The 18539-nt window shown below is 43.7% G+C and overlaps 1 protein-coding gene across 3 annotated transcripts in view; it reads right to left on the bottom strand.

Annotated features, from left to right (window-relative positions):
• Positions 1–18539, bottom strand: part of nfatc1 (nuclear factor of activated T cells 1) — a 226922-nt gene that overhangs the window by 154669 nt on the left and 53714 nt on the right. For all 3 annotated transcript variants that reach the window (XM_067981949.1, XM_067981948.1, XM_067981950.1), the window contains exon 4: positions 1245–1447. In XM_067981949.1, coding sequence (XP_067838050.1) covers positions 1245–1447 — 203 coding nt within the window. The remainder of the gene's footprint in view (positions 1–1244; positions 1448–18539) is intronic.

Below are 18539 nucleotides of genomic sequence, written 5' to 3'. Positions count from 1 at the left end.
CCATCCTCTGACATAAGAAAATAAAAATTGTAAACTAAAACATTTTTTTAAAAAAACAGTAAGCCCTTAATTATAGTGGGGGATACTAATGCAAGAACATTTAATGTGTTCATTGGTCACTCCTTTCTCTGTTTTAGCAGCGGTGTTAAGCCATTTATTTTAAACATATATCGCTCCAGCTAAAGTAGCATAGAAAGCAACTTTAGTTGAACACATTAAGCATTTGCACCCTACCAGCGTGCAACATAATTTTCAGGCCCAAGTGTTTAAATATCTGGGTAAAGAAAGAACGAACTTGTATTTCGATACCAGTTTTCACGACAACAGGATGTCCCAAAGCGCTTTACAGCCAATGAAGTATTTTTGAAGTGTAGTCACTGTTGTAATGTAGGAAATGCGGCAGCCAATTTGCACACAGTAAGGTCGCACAAACAGCAACATGATAATGAACAGATAATCTGTTTTAGTGATGTTGGCTGAGGGATAAATATTGGCCAGGACACCGGTAGAACTCCCCTGCTCTTCTTCGAAATAGTGCCATGGGATCTTTTATGTCTACTTGAGAGGGCAGACGGGGCCTCGGTTTAACGTCTCATTCGAAAGACGGCACCTCCGACAGTGCAACACTCCCTCAATACTGCAGTGGAGTGTCAGCCTAGATTTTGTGCTCAAGTCTCTGGAGCGGGGCTTGAACCCACAACCTACTGACTCAGAGGCAAGAATGATACTGCAAGAGCCATGGTAGGCACCTAAATTGTAGTCAGAGTGGGAAGATTTTATTTGCTATCTGTAGCAAGATTATAAATATGGTATAAAGAACATGTTGACTGATTTCACTACAAATAACAGAGAAAATCATCCCTCATATTGCCTTCTGGTAGCTGTAGAATTTATTGCTATCGCAGATAATGGCTCCTTCATTCACAGATATGTACTGCATGCCCTTTTGTACTGCTCCTAGACAGTGTTATATTGAACAGCATCTATGTTGTGACCTTAGGTGATCTTTGTAATAGATTCTCAGTTAAATTTCAGTGTCCAGTTATTGCTGGGACCAGAACCTGCAAATAATGCAATGTGGGAGAGGGGAGAAGCATTTTAACTTCAAACTATTTAAAATTTCCATTAGCATTTTACTTCACAACAGCAATGATTCCAGGAATAACTGCACTATTTCAATTTCACCAAACTGGTGGAAACTGCAAACAAAAGATTTTTTTTGAAGAGTCTGAAAGGAGGCTTACTTTGCTCTCATATTGTTTTCCGGTAACAGTGGAATCTCCAGCACCTTGGTGTTGCTGATGATGTTTTCATGGCTGGTTGTGGAAACTGTCTTTCCAGTGATTCGATGGACCTGGTAGAAGGCATGTGGTCGCAACAGGCGATCGTCTGCTGTCCCGATGAACAGCTGCAGAGTGAGAGGTTCACTTTCCATGTAACCATGGAGCTGGCAATAAAACAGAAAAAGTCTCACTAGACATTATGCAACATAAAGCGCTAAGGACCAATTTATTTCTTTAAAGGCTGGAGCCAAGACCAGGCAAGAAAATTATTGACAGGTGCTAAGTATATAACACTTTTCAGTAACCACAACATAAAAGTATATTTAGTCCACTTCTCATTAAAGTAAATTCTGCCAAGCACTGTTATTCTTAGTTCCAGTCACTTCTTTGAGGCAGCTATGGCGTCGTTAGTGTATTTATCGAAGGTTCAAAACAGAAGCATGATGACTGGTTTCACAAATCTTTTCAAAAGGTACTCCTGTTACAATCTCGTGCTTATCTATTAATTACAACATGTAATGCATATAAAAAATGTTGTACACTAGATTCAGACGCTGAAGGTTCTATTGCCCATAAATGTTCCAAGTTTTTTAATGTATAATTAAATAATTGTGTTTGCATTGCTATAATAAATAAGTCACTATTCACAAAGCTGAAATGTTTACAATTGCCCAGGCTTCAAATCGTTTTTTAAAAATTAATTCTCGGGATGTGGGGTCACTGGCAAGGCCAGCATTTATTGCCCATCCCTAGTTGCCCTTGAAGAGGTGGTGCTGAGCTGCCTTCTTCAACTGCTGCAGTCTGTGTGGTGAAGGTTCTCCCACAGTGCTGTTAGGTAGGGAGTTCCAGGATTTTGACCCAGGGACAGTGAAGAAACTGCGATATATTTCCAAGTCAGGATGGTGTGTGACTTGGAGGGGAACTTTGAGGTGATAGTGTTCCCATGCACCTGCCTGCCCCTGTTCTTCTAAGTGGAGGAGGTCACAGGTACGGGAGGTGCCGTCGAAGAAGCCTTGGCAACTTGCTGCAGATGATGGGAAGAAAAATCCAAAGTTATCTAAAAATGGAGAATTCAAAAAGTAATAGCCAATTGCAATTCTCTACCATAATAATTAGTTGGTGTTTATCGGGCAGCTAACATTGTTAATTCATCTATGAGGCATGGAATTGCATCAGAGAATGTCTTACGTTAGCGATCAGATTCTGAAAGTCCTTGTGGAATCTGTTATGGAGCATTGTGAGGATATGTTTGATGTGGAAAGATAGCCCAAAGATGTGGGGAGGAAGCAAGTGTGGGAGTATGTCACAGAAATGATTAACTCAGTGCTAATGACTAAATGTACATGGACGGAAGCAAGATAAAGTTACATGACTTAAAATACAGCACAAAGGAAAAGTACGAATATTACTGTAAAAGTAGTACAGGACATACATGAACCTGATGAAAAGTTGAGTTGTGAAACATATATGCAAAAAAATACACTGTTACAAGGAACTGTTACTAAGACTGTAGCAAGAAAATAGTAGAAGTGAAATTAGCAGTTATGCAAATTACACTATACATGCCACAATGGGAGACAGAATCTACTACTGGATGCAATTTCCATGGGTCAAACAATCGAGTCTCAATCTATTCTGTTTAAAGGCAACCTAGCATATAATCGGAGGGTGGAATGCAGGATAGAAGAAGCGGTGGACTCGGAGGTCATACGAGCAAGCCATTCTTGAGCTATTTGGGAGGGAAGCTTGGAAAGCATAATATCTGTGGACGTTGGAGGACAGCACAGAACCTGTGATATATACAAAGCAATTCAATTTTTTTGATTTGCATGATATATTGCATCAATGTGTCAACACAGTGATCGTGCCTAAATGCATCACAAAGCACAATAAACACCTGCTCTCTTCACAAATCAAGGAAAATCAGATTGACTCCTGCCGAAACTGACATGTAACTCATCGGAACACCACCCACCCTTGAGTGAATCGCCTCCACAAATGTACATACACTGGAAGTGGACAATGAGGTTGAGAAGGAATCACATGGGGCGTGGCACCATATATTGGTGATGAAGGGCAAGCAGTGGCGGGTAATGATACAGGGCAGTGGTCCAACATGCTGAACGTTCCTACTTTCTGTAAAGGGACACAGACTTTAGCTCGCCTGCTTTGAAACGGCGTGGTGGTGCAGCAGGACCTTACCGAGCAGTCACTTGGCCTACTTGAACACAGCGGTGGAAGGTGACCCAAGTCGCAACATCTAGATGTACACTACCCTCTCCCACAAGTGGTGCCACGAAAGAACATTTGTCTGATTTAAATTTTTCAAATCGGTTTCCCAGCGGCAGCCAGCCAGATTGAGAGGCTGGCTGGCTGTCGGGCGAGTACGCGGCCAAGGAGCGGAGCGGAGTGGTGAGTCAGACATGGGGACGGGGGACAGGGAGTTGTACGTCAGACATCGGGGGGGGGGGGGGGGGGGGGGCACGTCGGACACTGTTCAGGGGGGAGGGCGTGAGGGGTCCAATCGCGGGGGTGGGGGAAGGAGGGGGAAGAAAGACGGTGTCTGGTCATGTTGGAGTGGGGGTGGTAACAGAGAGGGTAGATGAGGGCAATGCAGTTGATGTGGCGTATATGGACTTTCAAAGGGCATTTGATAAAATGTATAGGCTTATCATCAAGATTGCGGGCCATGCAACAAATGGAACAGTAGCAACATAGATACAGAATTAAATGTGAAACAGAAGTTAAATTTGAGGCATGTGTCCTCATTAAAATATTTTAAGGACGGTCCCGCCTCCAGAGAGCAGGTTAGTCACCTGCTCCCACCAAGCCACCTCCATTACAACCGTTAAAACCGGAAGTGGGTTGGGGTCGGATTTGCCATTTAAAATCTTTAACCGCCCCCCAACTTTCCGGCCCATCCTGGGGTGTTAAAATTACCCCCTTTAAGTCTTTAAGTTACAAATTCCAAGATGGGATCATGATAGACTTCAACTCACTAGGACAGCGGTTACATGCAAATACGAGGGAGACACTGTCCACTTCAATGCTCAGATCAGCAAACATCATAAGGAAATGCTGAATGTGCTGTTATTGTTTGTGAGAAAAAGACAAAGACTTTTTCTCTAATGAAGACCAGAAACTCTGACACACAAGGGCAGACAGTCCTCTCCAGTGTGCCAGAGGAATGCTCAATAACACTGGGCCCCCAATCCCCTTTATGTTGCCCCAGGATTTCCAGGGTTTTGAGAGAGAGGGAGGACGCAGTGCTGGTATCTACAGCAGGTGCAAACAAGGGGCAGGCATAACAATGAGGTAGGAGGAGGCATTTCCCATGATTTTCTTCTCCCAATGCCAGGAAGACATCCTTTCTGAGAGAGGCTAAAAGAGGTTGGGGGAGGATCTAAGAGGGTCAAGCAGAAAGGCATGGGATGAAGGACTTAGTCTGCTGTTCTTGGACTACAGACAGAAGCCAGTGGCCATTCCTGCTACTGAAGGCTTTTCAGTTTCGGGGCACAAGACTCTGCATAGAGTGGGTTTGCACCAGGGGCACGACAGTGACATGGATCTGGAAATACAGATGAGTTTAGGTCATGGCAGGCAGAGCACATATTGCAAGGGATGGGAAAAATCAGCCCCATATAGTGTAATGTAAGTGCGTGGGTGGAGCAATTTAGGCATTGGAAAGAAACGAGTTGCAAAAGCACTTGATAATGGTGTGACCTTTAAATGCACAACCAGAGCATGATTTTCGGCTGTGTTGGTCTCAACAACATTGTTCAGCTTATCAAGGCAGTTTGGTGCTACTTAATATTATTATGTTTGCCATTTAGTCATCAGCTAAGTGTCCATCTTGTCCAGGAACAAGAATTATAGGTAAGTTATCCTCTCTCTTGTGGGACTTTCTAGGTCACCTGCTAGTCCATTGTTTCCTCTGTGTCAAGTATGCTAGGGCTCTGTTGCCAGTACTAAATGGTTTTCAAAACAACAGCAGACAATTTATTGAAACTGAGGTTTCCTACTATTCAGTTTCCTATAAAGTGGCAATTTCTACATTGGCAAAAGTCAGCAAAAAAAACACAAGAAAAGCAACTAGCCAAGAATGACTCCAAGTCAATGTTTTATGAATAAATCTTCATTAAAAGAAAAATTTTAAAAAACAGTAAGTTTCCAGCAAATGAGCACTTACTAAACACCACACATTTTTGCAGTACTTTCACAACCAGAAAAAAAACCTGCTAACATTTCTCAACCACATGAACTCATTTTACAAGCAGTAAGCGCTTTTGTGAAGAGATCTATATTTTATTTTGTAAACATAAAAATTCAAATGAATCTTACTTCAAATTGTATAAATTCGACTCATCAGGAACACAACGGCCCTGAAATTCCGTGGGGGTTCTACTGGCCTCCTGCCATAACGTCGGAGGGTGAATGGTGAAACCTCAGCAGAATTTCAAGGCCAACGCATCTATTGCATTGCTAAGTAAGAATACACACAAATCAACAATAAAAAGAGAGGATTGGTTCATTTGATCATTTTCTCCCATGTCAACAATTTGATTATTGACATTTATGCTGAATATTGATGATTCATTTCGCAGTCGATTCATTTTTAAACTCGTAGGGGGAAGAAATTCAACATTGTTTCGCCCGTCTTTTTGGGCAAAAAATGAAGGATAGCGGGATGAATTTGCGGTTGCGATCTCTCACGCTTGATCTGCCCCAGATGTGCGGCGGCTGCCAAATTGGACTCTGGCAACTTATAGGTATGCAGGGCACTGAAACAGTCGATGAACGCCCTGCATATGCATATCAGGGTCCTGAAGCTGGTTTTAATACGCTGATTAAAATTCATCTACAAATGGATAGAATTTGCACCGCGCATGCTCTGCCCAGTTGTTCTGGGTCTTGAGCGGCCGAAACAGCATTCCTTGAAGGCACCGCTGGAGGCCCCTCAAATAATAGCCAGGAAAGCTTGTAATGGTCACATTTCTGTGGAGCCAAGAGTGTTCCCATTCTGCTTCAACTACCTGCAGGCCTGCTCGCCGCAGACCAGCAAGCTGCTTTCCGGTGGTCTGATTGGCAACCGCAGCTCACCCGTTTAATGCAAATAGCTACAGCCCAATTTCAATTAGGCCTCAGGCCGCTGGAGACCAGTGCACAAAACAACCGCTTCGCTGAATTTCCCGCCCGTATCGGGCGCAAGTCTAACCTCTTGGCTGTAGTTTTTGATTCTGAAAAACTGCACGACATGCCAAACGATGCATGCGAGTGGCAGGGAACTCACTTCCCACGTGCGGGCATTGGAAACTGGGAGGTGGTGGGCCCGTAATTTTATGATGCACATTTAAGGCATGTTAGGTACCTCACAGCGTGCGGGAATTCGGAAAATTTACCCTATGATGTGTACCCAATGAGGGCAGCCTTTAAAATTGTTTTCCCTTAGCGTCATCTTTTCTACTAATCACAACTAGTTAATCTTTGCTGAGACATTCATTTCTTGATCCTTTCTTAGAATAAAAACATTCTGATTGCTGTTTCATTTTGTTCCACAATACACAGACCAGCCAGTCCACCTCCATACTGAACGCAGCAACCACCAAACAATTTCATCACAGTACAGCAATTGTGTCTGAGGGCGCACGGCAATCTTCTGCAACGGGGAGTGTGGGGGGGGGGGAGCCCAGAAAATATTGTCTCAATCTTTCAAGAAAATATTTTTAAATAAACTTATAAAGGTACATAAGGAGTGGTATAAACAAGATGCATGATGGGACTCAATGGTTTATTAAAAAACAAATCATCAGTGAATCTGGCTTATATATCCCTTTAGGGCTCATCAGTTATGATCCCAACATCACTCAGTAGCTTATTTTCAGTAAATTACTGGCTCCCGTGGTGTGTCTCCTAAATAAATCATCTTTGATGAATTTTATACTACAGTAGAATCATAGAATCATAGAAGTTTACAACATGGAAACAGGCCCTTCGGCCCAACATGTCCATGTCGCCCAGTTTATACCACTAAGCTAGTCCCAATTGCCTGCACTTGGCCCATATCCCTCTATACCCATCTTACCCATGTAACTGTTCAAATGCTTTTCAAAAGACAAAATTGTACCCGCCTCTACTACTGCCTCTGGCAGCTCGTTCCAGACACTCACCACCCTTTGAGTGAAAAAATGGCCCCTCTGGACCCTTTTGTATCTCTCCCCTCTCACCTTAAATCTATGCCCCCTCGTTATAGACTCCCCTACCTTTGGGAAAAGATTTTGACTATCTACCTTATCTATGCCCCTCATTATTTTATAGACTTCTATAAGATCACCCCTAAACCTACAGTATTGGAAAACTGTAAAAAGAAACATTTTTCTATTTCTGTTGTCTATTGTACTGCCCTTGATACACAGTTCTAAGATTTTCTAACCTTTTTCACACTTAACAACAACACGTCTTCGCACTGAGGACACCATCCAACGTGTTTTGTGGCACTATCACCATGCTAAATGGAATAGATTCAGAACAGATCTAGCAGCTCAAAACTGGGCATCCATGAGGTGCTGTGGGCCATCAGCAGCAGCATAATTGTATTCCAGCACAATCTGTAACCTCATGGCCCGGCATATTCCTCACTCTACCATCACCAACAAGCTAGGGGATCAACCCTGGTTCAATGAGGAGTGTAGAAGAGCAGCACCAGGCGTACCTAAAAATGAGGTGCTAACCTGGTGAAGCTACAACTCAGGACTACATGCATGCTGAACAGCAGAAGCAACATGCTACAGACAGAGCTAAACGATTCCACAACCAACGGATCAGATCAAAGCTCTGCAGTCCTGCCACATCCAGTCGTGAATGGTGGTGGACAATTAAACAACTAACGGGAGGAGGAGGCTCTGTAAACATCCCCATCCTCAAAGATGGCAGAGTCCAGCACGTGAGTGCAAAAGACAAGGCTGAAGCGTTTGCAACCATCTTCAGCCAGAAGTGCCAAGTGGATGATCCATCTCGGCCTCCTCCCAATATCACCACCATCACACAAGCCAGTCTTCGGCCAATTCGATTCACTACACGTGATATCAAGAAACGGCTGAATGTACTGGATACAGCAACGGCGATGGGCCCCGACACCATCCCGGCTGTAGTGTTGAAGACTTGTGCTCCAGAACTAGCTGCGCCTCTAGCCAAACTGTTCCAGTACAGCTACAACACTGGCATCTACCCAACAATGTGGAAAATTGCCCAGGTATGTCCTGTCCACAAAAAGCAGGACAAATCCAATCCGGCCAATTACCGCCCCATCAGTCTACTCTCAATCATCAGCAAAGTGATGGAAGGTGTCGTTGACAGTGCTATCAAGCGGCACTTACTCACTAATAACCTGCTCACCGATGCTCAGTTTGGGTTCCGCCAGGACCACTCGGCTCCGGATCTCATTACAGCCTTGGTCCAAACATGGACAAAAGAGCTGAATTCCAGAGGTGAGGTGAGAGTGACTGCCCTTGACATCAAGGCAGCATTTGACCGAGTGTGGCACCAAGGAGTCCTAGTTAAACCGAAGTCAATGGGAATCAGGGGGAAAACTCTCCTGCGGCTGGAGTCATATCTAGCACAAAGGAAGATGGTAGTGGTTGTTGGAGGCCAATCATCTCAGCCCCAGGACATTGCTGCAGGAGTTCCACATGGCAGTGCCTTAGGCCCAACCATCTTCAGCTGCTTCACCAATGACCTTCCCTCCATCATAAGGTCAGAAATGGGGATGTCCGCTGATGATTGCACATTGTTTAGTTCCATTCGCAACCCCTCAAATAATGAAGCAGTCCGAGCCCAGATGCAGCAAGACCTGGACAACATCCAGGCTTGGGCTGATAAGTGGCAAGTAGCATTCACTCCAGACAAGTGCCAGGCAATGACCATCTCCAACAAGAGAGAGTCTAATCACCTCTCCTTGACATTCAACGGCATTACCATCGCCGAATCCCCCACCATCAACATCCTGGGGGTCACCATTGACTAGAAACTTAACTGGACCAGCCATATAAATACTGTGGCTACAGGAGCAGGTCAGAGGCTGGGTATTCTGCGGCGAGTGACTCACCTCCTGACTCCCCAAAGCCTTTCCACCATCTACAAGGCACAAGTCAGGAGCGAGATGGAATACTCTCCACTTGCCTGGATGAGTGCAGCTCCAACAACACTCAAGAAGCTCAACACCATCCAGGACAAAGCAGCCTGCTTGATTGGCACCCCATCCACCACCCTAAACATTCATTCCCTTCACCACCGGCGCACAGTGGCTGCAGTGTGTACCATCCACAGGATGCACTGCAGCAACTCGCCAAGGCTTCTTCAACAGCACCTCCCAAACCCACGACCCCTACCACCTAGAAGGATAAGAGCAGCAGGCACATTGGAACAACACCTGCACGTTCCCCTCCAAGTCACACACCATCCCGACTTGGAAATATATCGCTGTTCCTTCATCGTCGCTGGGTCAAAATCCTGGAACTCCCTTCCTAACAGCACTGAGGGAGAACAGTCACCACACAGACTGCAGCGGTTCAAGAAGGCGGCTCACCACCACCTTCTCAAGGGCAATTAGGGATGGGCAATAAATGCTGGCCTCGCCAGCGATGCCCACATCCCATGAACGAATAAAAAAAAAACAACTTGCATTTATATCGCAACTTTAACATAGTAAAACGCTTCACAGGAGCGATTATCAAACAAAATTTGACATCGAGCCACATAAGGAGATATTAGGACAGGGGGTCAAAGTGGTAGGTTTTAAGGAGCATCATAAAGGAGGAGAGAGAGGTAGAGAGGCAGAGCGGTTTAGGGAAGGAATTGCAGAGCCTCGGGCCTAGGCAGCTGAAGGCACGGCCTTCAATGGTGGAAAGATTAAAATCGGGGATGCGCAAGAGGCTAGAACTAGAGTAGCGCAGAGATCTCGGAGGATTGTAGGGTTGGAGGGGGTTACAGAGATAGGGAAGGGCATGGCCATGGAGAGATTTGAAACCAAGGATGAGAATTTTAAAATCAAAGTGCTGCCGGACCGGGAGCCAATGTAGGTCCGCGAGCACAGGGGTGATGGGTGAATGGGTCTTGGTGTGAGTTCAGATATGGGCAGCAGAGTTTTGGATGAGCTCCAGTTCATGGAGGGTGGAAGATGGGAGGCCGGTCAGAAGAGCATTGGAATAGTCAAGTCTAGAGGTAACAAAGACATGGATAAGGGTTTCATCAGCAGATGAGCTGAGGCAGGGGTGGGGATGTGCGATTTTAGAGGTGGAAGTAGGCGGTCTTGATGATGGAGCAGATATGTGGTCAGAAGCAAACAACCAAGAATATTATTAATACATATGCCAACTAACTGCAAATGTCCTGGCCTCCACTATGACATTAGCAAGGGCAGACAGAACACCTCTGCATGAACCTATAGGCTTTAAATACTGGTACAGTTAATCCTTTGAGAACTGCAGTAGCTTTTCTCCATCATATCTAGAAATCTCAGGTTTAGAGTTTTTCTCTAATCTGCATTATAAATGAAACTTTTTTTAAATTCATTCATGGGATGTGGGCATCGCTGGGGAGGCCAGCATTTATTGCCCATCCCTAATTGCCCTTGAGAAGGTGGTGGTGAGCTGCCTTCTTGAACCGCTGCAGTTCGTGTGGTGAAGGTTCTCCCACAGTGCTGTTCGGAAGGGAGTTCCAGGATTTTGACCCAGCGACGATGAAGGAACGGCAATATATTTCCAAGTCGGGATGGTGTGTGACTTGGAGGGGAACGTGCAGGTGGTGGTGTTCCCATGTGCCTGCTGCTCTTGTCCTTCTAGGTGGTAGAGGTCGCGGGTTTGGGAGGTGCTGTCGAAGAAGCCTTGGCGAGTTGCTGCAGTGCATCCTGTGGATGGTACACACTGCAGCCACTGTGCGCCGGTGGTGAAGGGAGTGAATGTTTCAGGTGGTGGATGGGGTGCCAATCAAACAGGCTGCTTTGTCCTGGATGGTGTTGAGCTTCTTGAGTGTTGTTGGAGCTGCACTCATCCAAGCAAGTGGAGAGTATTCCATCACAATCCTGACTTGTGCCTTGTAGATGGTGGAAAGGCTTTGGAGAGTCAGGAGGTGAGTCACTCGCCACAGAATACCCAGCCTCTGAGTTGCTCTTGTAGCCGCAGTATTTATATGACTGTGCCCCAAGAACACCTGACTTTGTTCTAATTTAGTTCTGTAATGCCTAGCACTACACTCAAATTCAGGGCACTTTATACACTAAACACAAGATGTATAACTCTGCAGTTCATGTAAGCCTGCAGAAATGTGCTGTACCTTTTGACATTTGCCATTTTTACAGACGAAAACTGATTCTAAGAATGTATTTCATAATTTTGTTTGAAAAAGAAATATATTTAAAATACCTTTTTCTGGTTTTGCAGAATTGATGAGTGCCGATTTTGCTGTAGCCCCTGTCCCCGGGCACTTGTGAGCTCCACCTAATCAAACCTGAACCCACCTGGATTTGCGACTTCAGAAGAATGGAAAGAAAGGGGGAAAAAAGCAAAAGAAAGAAAATAGAGAAATAACGAACAAACGAACTTGCATTTATAAAACGCCTTTCACAACCTCAATGAAGTATTTTTGAAGTGTAGTCACTGTTGTAATGTGGGAATTGCGGCAGCCAATACGCGCACAGCAAGGTCCCACATACAGCAATGTGATAACGACCAGATAATCAGTTTTCGATGTTGGTTGAGGGATAAATATTGACCAGGACACTGGGGAGAACTCCCCTGCTCTTCTTCAAATGGTGCCAGGGGATCTTTTACCTCCACCTGAGAGGGCAGACAGGGCCTCAGTTTAATGTCTCATCCGAAAGGCAGCGCCTCCGACACTGCAACGCTCCCTCAATATTGCCCTGGGAGTGTCAGCCTAGATTTCGTGCTCAAGTTTCAGGATTGGGACTTGAACCCACAACCTTCTGACTCAGGGGCGAGAGTGCTACCCACTGAGCCACGGAACATGCTCCCTCCCGGCAGCGACCATCACCTGGAAGTTGTGCGGTAATCGCTGCTGTGGATGGGGCCTTCGGGCCCAATATCCCCATAAAAAAAAACACAGACTTACCTTTGCGTCCCGCATGTTTGCTGCCTGCCCCTCTCCAATCAGAGAGAGGCTGGGCGCAGGGCTCCCAAGGCCCCCTTTTCCTGGGCGCCACAATAACAAGAGAAAAATGAGACCAAAGGAGCTGTATTGCTTCCTATCATCTTATTTAAATGGCGGCTCTTAGACTGTGCCTGTTGCAGGCCCAGGCATTTTGCACGCTTTCTGGAAATTCCAGGGCGACGTAAAAGGGAACGCTTTTTTTCCCCCTGTGATGTGTACCCAGGGAAAAAGCATCCGCAGGAAAATTAGCCCTGCAAAGTTCTGTACTCCTAAAAGGATTTTAAGTAAAGCCATGGGTGTCATTTCTGGATTACAAGCTGGAGTTTCTTCTTACATCAGTAAGATTTGACACTTAAAATCTCTTACCATGTTAAAATGACAAAACAAACCTGATTAAACAATTAATGCCAGTTTTGCGACATAGTTTTTTTTGAGAACGAGGCAGTTTTGACTTTGCCTTGTTGCAAAATGTGTTATTAGGGTGTGACATCTCCTGAATTGAACTTAGACAAGGGGTGCAAAGCCAGCTCTGGGAGGTAGTGTCCTACCACCATGGTGTTGCACTCTTTACGAATTAACAGCAACTGGTGCAAGGCAAAGTTTTAAAAAGTCCCCGGGTAATCCCTTAGACTGCACAAAAACTTTCTAAACTTGTTTGTTAACTCGGTAATGATACCGAACAGCCTAGCGGTCCATCAACATTAAGAATTAACCAGCAGTCGAGTGCCAATGATCAGAATTACGTGCATGTATACATAGAAATCCCTGGCCATAGAGAGCCAGTTATACCTGCAGTATAACTCAACCTGCCAGGCAACATTTTTCTAATCAGGCATTAGTCTCAAACTGGTATCTGTAGCATTAACAATATTTATAAAAAGGGTAATGTCACATTCTCCCAATAGGGAGGTGCATGCCTTGAGTCAGAGATAGGCTAAGACACTGTAGCAACAATTCTCCGATCCTTTTGTGCATGAATCGTTGAATTTACCTTTAAATACCTAACTGGGGGTTAATACAACAAAACTGCAATCAGTTTCTGCTTTTTTTAATAAAAATAAATCCAAACCACAGTGTTCGTGATAAAGAGCAGAAAGTTCAGAAAAATGAATTCTGTATTCTAAAATGTCTGTTAGAAAATAACTGGACAATTTCTTGATCATCAAACCCCCTGCCTGTGCATCAGCTCCCTCTACATCCTCCTATTCCGCATCCTCTTCCTGTGGGCCTGCAGCCCCAGGTACCTTAATACCAACTTTCTGTATCCCCACACTGCAAAACTGTACAGCTTGCAGATGTTGATGAGTTTAGAGACCTTGTCTGGATTTTACAGCAGTAACCCACTTTAGCAATTCAAACAATGGAATCATTGTTTTAGCGTTGCTATGGTATGTACGCTGGTGACATGGGCCTCATTGTATTTATGCTCTGCTGCTGCATGCGGGTTTCTAATTGAGTTCATGAGCCTTGGATGCAAAGGGTAATCCTGGCCTCCCCATCAGCCAACTATTCATTCTCTCGGGTTCTTCAACTAATTAGGACACCATGAGTGCTCCCTTAATAATGGGCATTAATGTGGTCAGAAACCACCTGGACATTTATGGACTGGTAACCCTTCCTATTCACGTATGCTTTAGGCCCATTTAAAAGGCAAATCGGGGTCCCATGGCGTATATAAGACCCCCGTTTGCCATTTTAGGACGATAATGCAGAGCGCATGCTCTGCCCAGTATCAGCTGGTAGTCCAACCAAAGGGGAGCCGATGGGTAAGTTTATATTCATTTCTGTGGGGCCAGGAAGAGCAGGAGTGCGAGCTTGTCTGCTGAAAGTCATAAAAATTAGGTCTTGCTCTGAATTTCAAGAACTATTCCATTTAAATTAGAGCTCTGCTTACCTGCATACCAGCCTCCTTTGACCCACCAAAAAAAAGCATACATACACACACATCACGCAAAAGTCAACATGCCATGAATTGGGTGCCTGGCATCAGGCTCCCAATTCTGTGAACCACACCTGTCATCGGTGGGGCTCTGTGCTACTGGCAGTGTCTTGTGAAATCAGGACTTATAACTAATATTGGTGTAAAGAAAACCCACTTTGCACTGACACAACTGTTGCTTAAATGCACCCCAAAAGAGGTTTGGTAAGATTACAGATGACACAAAAAAAACTACATTCTCTGAAAGTTTGAACACGTTCCAGTATTTTTGAGTAATTCGAGGCAGATGTTTCACTTGACTCAACTAATACGCAAATTTTGAAAAAGTGCGAAACTACTTTTACCAACCATTGCAACCGCAATGTAAAATGTTAAACATGTTAAAACACTGCACAAATGGACTTATGAGAACGTAGCCCAGTGCACAATACATTAAGAACCATCAACTGACAGTGACATGTTCGCAAACTGCGAGATAGCACAGCTAATTACTGGAAGTTAAATCAGTCTCTGAAAAGGTTTAGCTCCTGTTCTTATTTCATAAAAGCAGCAAGCACCATAGCTAAGAGCAATGAAATGAGACATTGCCTGTGTCGCAATGCACTTTATGCTGCAATTTGAGACCTTTTCTGCTTTGTTAGTCAAGTACCTTAAATGCTGCTAGATGCAAAACCCGACCCCTGACCCCACTCGTTGGATGCAAGCGACGATTCCCATTTTCATACTGCAGTGGCATTATGATTTTCACAGAACTGTCAGAACCTCAATACAGGGCCCCTTGCCAGCAATGATGTTGTTTTAACATAGAGGCTGCCCGGCTTGGTTATTCACTTTAGCTAAGATAGTGGTTCGATTAATGGTTGTAAATACTACCACCTGCCAGAGAAAAAAAAGGAGTTTCAGAATAATGGAGGTGGGGGGGGGGGGGAAGGAAAGAAGGGCGGAAGTCTCAATCAAGATCCCTTTTAAATATTAAACAGTTACAAATCATTTATAACTTAGCATTTCTTTTTTCCATTTATTTCTATTGATTATTATTCTCTTTAAGAACACACTGAAGTAATAACAAGAAAAAGCCATCAACTCATCTACTTAGAGCGTAAACTCATCCATACTTCAATGGGCAAGTATTTACTGAGCCTGGCAGTTTAAGGGCACTGAGTTAATATAAATGAAGCATAGTCATTAACCCAGGTGCATCAGCAAACTGGTCATTTTTAAGATGCTTCCATTGACAGAGGATGAATCCTGCCCAAATCAGTTCCACCGCAGTGTTAATGTCTATCCTCTATCAGGTTCCCTCCTAGTTGCTTGTGATCAGTGTTGTGCCTCTGGACCACCTCCATCGTTTGACTGACAGTGAGACAGAAGGGAGAGAATAACTAGATGCAGTACTCAAGGTGTAGTCTGACCACAGCACTGAATAGTTTAAGTTTCAAATTAAAAATGGCCAACCTTGGAAACTGTTAGCAGACTAAGAAATAAAGTTTGAAAAAAACAAAAATTACAAAATTAGAAAACATATACTTGAGCATTTGCATATTGCAAACAGATTCAATACTTGATGTGGACAAGTATGCGCACACGCAATTTGTTAAAAATTTTGGCTTTAAAATTACAGCACTTAATCTTTTTGCCTGAAATTATCCTTTCTGCTACTTTAGAGGAATATTAACCCTTTTAAAATAAATGGATTAATGCAGCCACTAGTGGAGCGAGGAAATTCAGTCAAATATGCTAAGTGTTCATATGCAAATATCCAATAATGTCATTTCAAGGCCTATGAGCATGTAGCAGAGCTGCAAAAAAGTATAAATGGGCAGCACTACTGAATTGGCACAAGTACATTCAAATAATGAGTCCAGATTACTGCACTGCATTTCAGTAGAAACATGATACTAGAAAATGTAGCCTAAATTTTCTTCAGTTGCACCACCATCAGGCATTATCATGGTCAGCCAGATGCAAAAAAATGTGCAGAAATTCCACCCTGTCAGAAATACTCCAGATTCGGGTCCCAGTGCTCTTTCTGATGGGCAAGACCAGTGGCAGTAAATGTGTCTGCCTCCAACAAGCAGACACCACTTTATTTATCATGCTTTCCCACTGTTCTGGCTTGCATCACATGTAACATAAACTTTGCCCATGCGAAATGGCTTTCCAGGGTGTTAGGTGACAGTAAATATCTTGAACGCCATTGAGAGAACACCCTTATAAGGGTCAAATATACTTTAGCCAATGAATTTTTTTTTGTCTTTTCCTGTTGCCACTTCTGCCTTTGTGCCAATTGGTCTAAGTTATTTACTTTTTCCCAATCACCACTACTGGCACCAATGGGTCTCCCATTTGGAATTTCCCTATCTGACAGAAGAGAAGGGCCTATGGGGTGGGGGGGAGGGGTGGAGCGATGGCAGGAAGGTCAGACTACCAGAGATTCTCTGTACCCACACATCCACACCCACACAGCCATCGGTGAAAATATTTTACATAAAAACAGAAAATGCTGGAAAAGCTCAGCAAGTGAGGCAGCATCTGTGGAGAAAGAAACAGAGTTAACATTTCAGATCAATGACCTTTCGTCAAAATATTTTGCTTTGTAGATGGTTAACACTTGTGGAGGCTCCTCTTCCCAAAGGAAACGGCAACAACCAACACCCCCAATACCATCACTAAGGTTGCTTCCTTGGAAACACCCCAATCACTATGTCCTGCTTTCAATGGTACTGCATAAAAGAAAGCATGCAACATTGATCAATGGCCATTGTTGCCTGACTGGTTGCACCCACCAAAATACCACCAACGACCCTGGTACATCTATCTGGCCATGACTGTGCAAAACTGTCTTCTCAGGATCTAGATCAACAGAGAGGCGATGTATTGCTGTGCCATCTGCTGCAAGGACACCCGTAGCTATGACGTAGCCTAGGCCTAGCATATACACAAAGTAATAGTGAGCTCTGATCTGAAACTTGGCTCCACTTGCTTCAGTCATGCTGCAATGTCAATCAATGGACGTGGTACTGTGGAATAGCACAGGGGGCACCTTCCACGCAATCAAATCATGCAGCAAAATCTCCATTTCAGCAGCCAGTAAACAAGAGGTCAAGTGCACGGCTGCTCCATCTACTGCCTGTAGCCTCATGCTTGCACCTTGGGTTTCTGTATCTTCTCTCTGTCTCTTGTCCAATCCTTTATCACTGGCAAAGACTGTCAATGGGTTGAGATGCTTTCCAAGATTCTCCAAAGATTCTCAGAATTTTGGCCCTTATGCCCCACTCCCATTTAATCGTCCCTATTCTTTAAATTCTACTTATCTGTTCCCACCATGAGTCTGCTCTTTGAAAGAAAAGAAAAAAGGAAAAGAAAGGAAAGAAACAAAAAGTAAAAGGAAAGGAAAGAGAAAAACTTGCATTTATATAGCGCCTGTCACGACCTCAGGACGTCCCAAAGCGCTTTATAGCCAATGAAGTACTTTTGAAGTATAGACACTGTTGTAATGTAGGAAACCCATCCCAAACCTACACTTGAAGTAATGTTAATAAACTGACCTAGGAAAATTAGTTACAAAAAGAACACTTCCATTGGGGAGCCATTTAAACCATAACTACATCGAAAGAGGAAAATCTTTGCATGAATGTTAATTTATACTGTCAAATTCCAACACTCTCCCAAAGCCAAATGTCCCTTTCTATCTATGAGGTCTTCAGTTTAAATAAAACCATTTATATAAAAAAACTCAAATGTGTTAAAAAAGGATATTAATGTTAATTAATATTTAAATTTTACTTAAAGAAAAACTAAAAGGCATTAACAGTGAGCCTTAAACTGTAAGGACTGAATGCTTATTCAGGATTTTAAATGGGATTGCATTTGGGAATGGGTATCCCTTTGGGATTTCCTACTTTGATAATGATGAGAAAATCATTCTAGGCTTTCCTTGAGTGATATAGCAAACTAATAGCACTGTTGCCTGAAGAAGGACATCTGTACAATCTATTTATGTCATCAGCTAATTTACTTGCAAACACAAACATTAAAGTGCAAATTTCTATTTGCAATAAAGTTTTTTTTAAAAAAGAAAAACAAGTAGCAGAACATAATTCATAGCTGTGAAGGTACTGAAATGGTTCAAAATATATAGACCCCGAAATTCCACG

Source organism: Heptranchias perlo, chromosome 3, assembly GCF_035084215.1.
Source record: "Heptranchias perlo isolate sHepPer1 chromosome 3, sHepPer1.hap1, whole genome shotgun sequence".
Lineage (NCBI taxonomy): Eukaryota > Metazoa > Chordata > Chondrichthyes > Hexanchiformes > Hexanchidae > Heptranchias > Heptranchias perlo.
The sequence above is the reverse complement of the archived record's forward strand: the minus strand, read 5'-3'. Positions and strand labels throughout refer to the sequence as shown.